This window comes from Anomaloglossus baeobatrachus, chromosome 7 (assembly GCF_048569485.1).
Source record: "Anomaloglossus baeobatrachus isolate aAnoBae1 chromosome 7, aAnoBae1.hap1, whole genome shotgun sequence".
Lineage (NCBI taxonomy): Eukaryota > Metazoa > Chordata > Amphibia > Anura > Aromobatidae > Anomaloglossus > Anomaloglossus baeobatrachus.
The window spans coordinates 32,909,458-32,915,457 of NC_134359.1; the positions used below are offsets into that span (position 1 = coordinate 32,909,458).

The 6,000-nt window shown below is 44.6% G+C and overlaps 1 protein-coding gene across 1 annotated transcript in view; it reads left to right on the forward strand.

Annotated features, from left to right (window-relative positions):
- EPC2 (enhancer of polycomb 2) overlaps nucleotides 1-3,121 on the forward strand; it is a 108,813-nt gene extending 105,692 nt beyond the window's left edge. The window contains exon 14 of the mRNA XM_075317183.1: nucleotides 1,428-3,121. Within this exon, the coding sequence (XP_075173298.1) occupies nucleotides 1,428-1,500 (73 nt within the window). The 3' untranslated portion in view covers nucleotides 1,501-3,121. The remainder of the gene's footprint in view (nucleotides 1-1,427) is intronic.
- The last annotated feature ends 2,879 nt before the right edge of the window (nucleotides 3,122-6,000 follow it).

Genomic DNA, 6,000 nt, shown 5'->3' on the forward strand with positions numbered 1-6,000 from the left:
GTGCACACGCCGCTTCTTTGCTCCTTGCAGATTACTGAAAAAAGAAGCAGCGTGTCAATTGTTTCTGTGTTTTGTTTTTTTTTCTGCATTTCTAGAATCCCCTGCAATGCTTTATCACTACAGGGGATTATAGTGCAGCACTTTGCCTCACATACCGTGCCTACAGCATGGTGTGTGAGGCTCTCCGTAGCTCAGTAACCTGGGGTCGTCATGGTGATGACCCAGGGTTACCATGGCAGCGATCTGGTTTCTGTGATCACATTATAGACCTGGTGGCGGTCACAGGGATACAGTGCCCAGACTGATGATGTTCTCTGTCTTAAGGGGTTTTCATGCTTTTAAACTTCTCAGATGAAGTTTGATGAAGGTTAAAAAAAAGGGTTGTTCCTTTCTTCATTAATGGGTATTGTCCTATAGAGCTTATAAATAGAAGCAATTTACTGCTTCTTAAAATATTCAGCTGCTTGAGCTAAACACTTGTTTACAGCTCGTTGCCTTGGAGACCGACCATTGCACAGTGTGTACAAGCTCTTTTGTATTGAGTTTGTAAGCGTTGTGCTTTGAAGCTGACCAGGATCACTGAAGTGCTCTAGTGCCACCTAATCAGGTTTTGCACAGCTCTAACAACCTATATGGCAGAGGTGGTCGGTCTCCAAGGCAACGAACTGTAAACAAGAGAAAATTGATAATATCTCAAGAAAAAATGCAAATTTTAAGAAACAGTAAATTGCAAAATGGTTTCTTTTATATGTGTGCTGTCCAACAATATCCATATCTGAAGATGTGGGATAATTCTTTAATCCCTTAATGACCTAGAGCAGGGTTCGGGAACCTTTTTGGCTGAGAGAGCCATGAACGCTACATATATTTTAAAATGTAATTCCATGAGAGCTATACTCACCAGGGGGGAGCAGCTCAGAAGGTCTCAGGAGGCAGGGTAAGCGATGCTGCGGGCACAGAGGAGGGGGTGTCATGGCTCAAGAGGGTCAATGTGCGGCGGGTCGACAATACTGGTGGTTTGTGAGGTGTCACGGCGGCGGGCGCCATTGTTCTGCCGGCTGGCTGCTTTGAATCTCCCGCAGTTGACCAGATCGACTTCAAGAAAATGGCCGTTGAGTCCTATATGCGCACGCGCCGCCTCCGCAGCCATTTTCCTGAAGTCCATCTCGTCATCTGCAGCCCGCAGATCACTGGCGGCCGCAGTCACGACACCCCACAAGGTTCCTGACCTAGGATGTGTATATATACGCCCTAGGTCTCCCTCCCTTTTGATGTGGGCTTGCGCGGAGGTTTTGCCGTGTTGGGAAAATAAGGTTCTGATTAAAGCTGGTTATTGACTTTGGGGGCATTGGATGTATATCGGATGCGTGTGAGCGGTTTACATCCTATTGATCACGACACTTAATAGACTTTCTTTTCCATTGCAGAGAGAACCACGAACCCGAACGGTTGGGCTTGAATGGAATTGCAGACACCACAGTAGCCATGGAGGTGACATAACTTCAGACCATGGACTTCTCCTGACATTTTTCAGGCCTTTTTTTTTTTTTCTTTAACCGAAATGCAACCTGCAATGCTCCACCTTGGAACAGAGCGTGCTTAACATGGACCTAAAATGAACTATGAAGTGTACGGGACGTCCTCCCGATATACTATATTCTATGTACATTTTGTAAAAATTGGTAAAACAAAGAAAAAAAAAAATCACTACCTTGTAAAATAGTTTATTTGTATCATTCATATTATTTCTGTTACTTGAATAGTACATATTCATCATCATGCTTTTGCACTTGAATTTGCAACTGAATGGATATAAAAACCAATCTTTAAAATGGGATCATGAGCATGAACCGGGGTCCTGCATCACTCGTTTTTAACTATTTATTTTGCCATGTTTACATTTTGTATCTTGTACAAATAAATCCGACTTTGTGTCTAAAAAGAAATAAAAAAAAAAGAAGGAAAAAAAAAAACGGTAAAGTGCCCCACCGTTTCCTACGCAGAGCGCAGGCGGCCATTCTGAAGGCTGGACCAATTTTGAGCCATGACGGGTGTCCCCCCTCCAAAAGCCAACGGCATCGAGGGTCACTTTTCGGCTCCTAGAACAGAATGGCTGCCTTTTCCCTACGGCAAAGCGATGGGTCCACTTTAAAAATTCATAGGTAGGAAATGAAAAAAAAATCTTGTAATTTTTTTTTTTCTAAAGAAAATTGTAAAGTTTTCACCTTGTTCATTTCACAATTTGACTTTTTTTTTTTTTTTTTTGTAATAGTGGCACTTCACCGTCAGACATGAAATTGGAGGCGAAATAGTATTTTCTATGAACTGTGGGGGAGGGGGGATGGATCGCGACGACAGCAAAAATACATTTTACGTAGAAAAAAAAGTCACTTTTTCCATATATTTTGAATGTATAGTTCTATTTATAATTCCAGTTTATAAGAGCAATCTACATAAAGTCTATGAAAGGGGAGAGAAAAAAACTGCATACGGCGCCCAAGCTGGGCGGTCATTATTTTTATTTTTTTTTTAATTTCCTATTTCATTTTATCCAAAATTGAATATTATATTCAGCTTTAACACCCAGTCTAAGAGGTTTGGGGGGATTTTTTCATTGCATAAAACTGCAATAAATTTTTGGGTTCCTATCGAACCATCCCTGGTGCCGACTGGAGGGAGATTACGCCGGGAGGTTCCCTGTATAACAAGGCAAGTAACGGGTCTGAAATAGTCTGATTCTTAACTGTTGGACACTTTGCTAATGTTTAGTGATTTATTATTATTTTTTTTTTATATATAATACATTTTTTTTATTTTCCTTTTTTTTGTATTTTTATACCATTTTTCCTGTAAATGAGATGTGTAGTGCTCCGCTCTTATCAGAATGTTCGTCGATGCATTAGTTCAGACAGCTTTCCCTGTTACTTGTTCTTGATGAGTGAAAAACTGCAGGGAAATAAAAACAAGAAAAAAAAAAACCATTAAAAAAATCTCGAATATTTTGCACAAATATTTTCTGCCACCGTAAAACATTTGAGGTTACAATGAAAAGGAAAAAAAAAAAAATACTGAGAGATTTTGGTTTTATTTATATAAAGTCTATTCTATTGTGTAATGAAAAGTTCTGCAACTTTTTTTTCCCCACCGATCTCCGCTCGCATCAGGAGACCTGCGCCGATCATTTCCAATTAAGAGGGGGGGGGGGGGTGTCAAAAAAAATTGGGGCGGGAGGTACCGTAGACTCAGCAACGCTTAGGGCAAAATTGTTCTAATATCTTTAGGGATCGAATACCTCAAATATTCGGCTTCGCGAATATTTCCCGACTAGTTCGCCGCTATGTGAATATTCGATGCGCAGTGTAAGTCTATGGGAAGCCCGAATAGTTCCGAATAGTTGTTATTCGGGTTTGTCATAGACTGATGTTGCGCATCCAATAGTCGAATAGCGGCGACCTATTCGGCAAATATTTGAGGTTTTCGATCATCCCTAATCATCTTGTCTAAGAAGTCATGCAGATAAACATTCACGGACTGCAAGCAGAGATCTGTGGAAGAAAAGGTACAAAGGGTAAAAGGTATTTTTTGGTGAAATTTTGCAACTTTTTTTTTTTTTCGTTTAGAATATCGGGTTGGGATGGCGGCGACTATTGGTGCCGAAGATTTACCACATAATTGACTAATTTCTATCACAAATTAGAGACTGTGTAAAGGTTTAATATTGGGGGCATGGACATCCAAAGAGAAGCCAAATTAATTAAAGGGTTTGGACCTGTTAAATTGGGTGTGCATGTGGAAGAAACATAAGTAAACTTTCAAAGTAATTACTTCAAATAGTATGTTGCTACAGGAAAAATATACCTTTGTACCGTGTTAGACAGTAGATAGAAAAATATTAACATTTTGAGAGTCCTCAGTGGTTTATGCTAGTGATGAGTGGGCACTACCATGCTCAGGTGCTAGTACTAGTAACTAGTGATGAGTGGGCTCTACCATGCTTGGGGGCTCAGTACTCGTAACTAGTGATGAGCGGGCACTACCATGCTCGGGTGCTCAGTACTAGTAACTAGTGATGAGCGGGCACTACCATGCTCGGGTGCTCACTACTCGTAACTAGTGATGAGCGGGCACTACCATGCTCGGGTGCTCAGTACTTGTACCTAGTGATGAGCGAGCATTACCATGCTCGGGTGCTCAGTACTCGTAACTAGTGATGAGTGGGCTCTACCATGCTCGGGTGCTCGGTACTCGTAACTAGTGATGAGTGAGCACTACCATGCTCGGGTGCTCGGTACTCGTAACTAGTGATGAGTGAGCACTACCATGCTCGGGTGCTCGGTACTCGTAACTAGTGATGAGTGGGCACTACCATGCTCGGGTGCTCAGTACTCGTAACTAGTGATGAGCGGGCACTACCATGCTCGGGTGCTCTGTACTCTTAACTAGTGATGAGCGGGCACTACCATGCTCGGGTGCTCTGTACTCGTAACTAGTGATGAGTGGGCACTACCATGCTCGGGTGCTCAGTACTCGTAACTAGTGATGAGTGGGCACTACCATGCTCGGGGGCTCAGTATTCGTAACTAGTGATGAGTGGGCACTACCATGCTCGGGTGCTCAGTACTCGTAACTAGTGATGAGCGGTCACTACCATGCTCGGGTGCTCCGTACTCGTAACTAGTGATGAGCGGGCACTACCATGCTCGGGTGCTCAGTACTCGTAACTAGTGATGAGCGAGCACTACCATGCTCAGGTGCTCAGTACTAGTAACTAGTGATGAGCGGGCACTACCATGCTCAGGTGCTCAGTACTCGTAACTAGTGATGAGCGGTCACTACCATGCTCGGGTGCTCCGTACTCGTAACTAGTGATGAGCGGGCACTACCATGCTCGGGTGCTCAGTACTCGTAACTAGTGATGAGCGAGCACTACCATGCTCAGGTGCTCAGTACTCGTAACTAGTGATGAGCGGGCACTACCATGCTCGGGTGCTCAGTACTCGTAACTAGTGATGAGTGGGCACTACCATGCTCGGGTGCTCGGTACTGGTAACTAGTGATGAGCGGGCACTACCATGCTCGGGTGCTCGGTACTCGTATCTAGTGATGAGTGGGCACTACCATGCTCGGGTGCTCGGTACTCGTAACTAGTGATGAGTGGGCACTACCATGCTCGGGTGCTCAGTACTCGTAACTAGTGATGAGCGAGCACTACCATGCTCGGGTGCTCAGTACTCGTAACTAGTGATGAGCGGGCACTACCATGCTCGGGTGCTCAGTACTCGTAACTAGTGATGAGCGAGCACTACCATGCTCGGGTGCTCGGTACTCGTAACTAGTGATGAGCGGGCACTACCATGCTCGGGTGCTCGGTACTCGTAACTAGTGATGAGCGGGCACTACCATGCTCGGGTGCTCGGTACTCGTAACTAGTGATGAGCGAGCACTACTATGCTCAGGTGCTCAGGACTTGTAACTAGTGATGAGCGAGCACTACTATGCTCAGGTGCTCAGTACTCATAACTAGTGATGAGCGAGCACTACTATGCTCAGGTGCTCAGTACTCGTAACTAGTGATGAGCGGGCACTACTATGCTCAGGTGCTCAGTACTCGTAACTAGTGATGAGCGGGCACTACCATGCTCAGGTGCTCAGTACTCATAACTAGTGATGAGCGAGCACTACTATGCTCAGGTGCTCAGTACTCATAACTAGTGATGAGCGAGCACTACTATGCTCAGGTGCTCAGTACTCGTAACTAGTGATGAGCGGGCACTACTATGCTCAGGTGCTCAGTACTCGTAACTAGTGATGAGCGGGCACTACCATGCTCAGGTGCTCAGTACTCGTAACTAGTGATGAGCGGGCACTACCATGCTCAGGTGCTCGGTACTCGTAACTAGTGATGAGTGAGCACTACTATGCTCGGGTGCTCAGTACTCGTAACTAGTGATGAGCGAGCACTACCATGCTCGGGTGCTCAGTACTTGTAACTAGTGATGA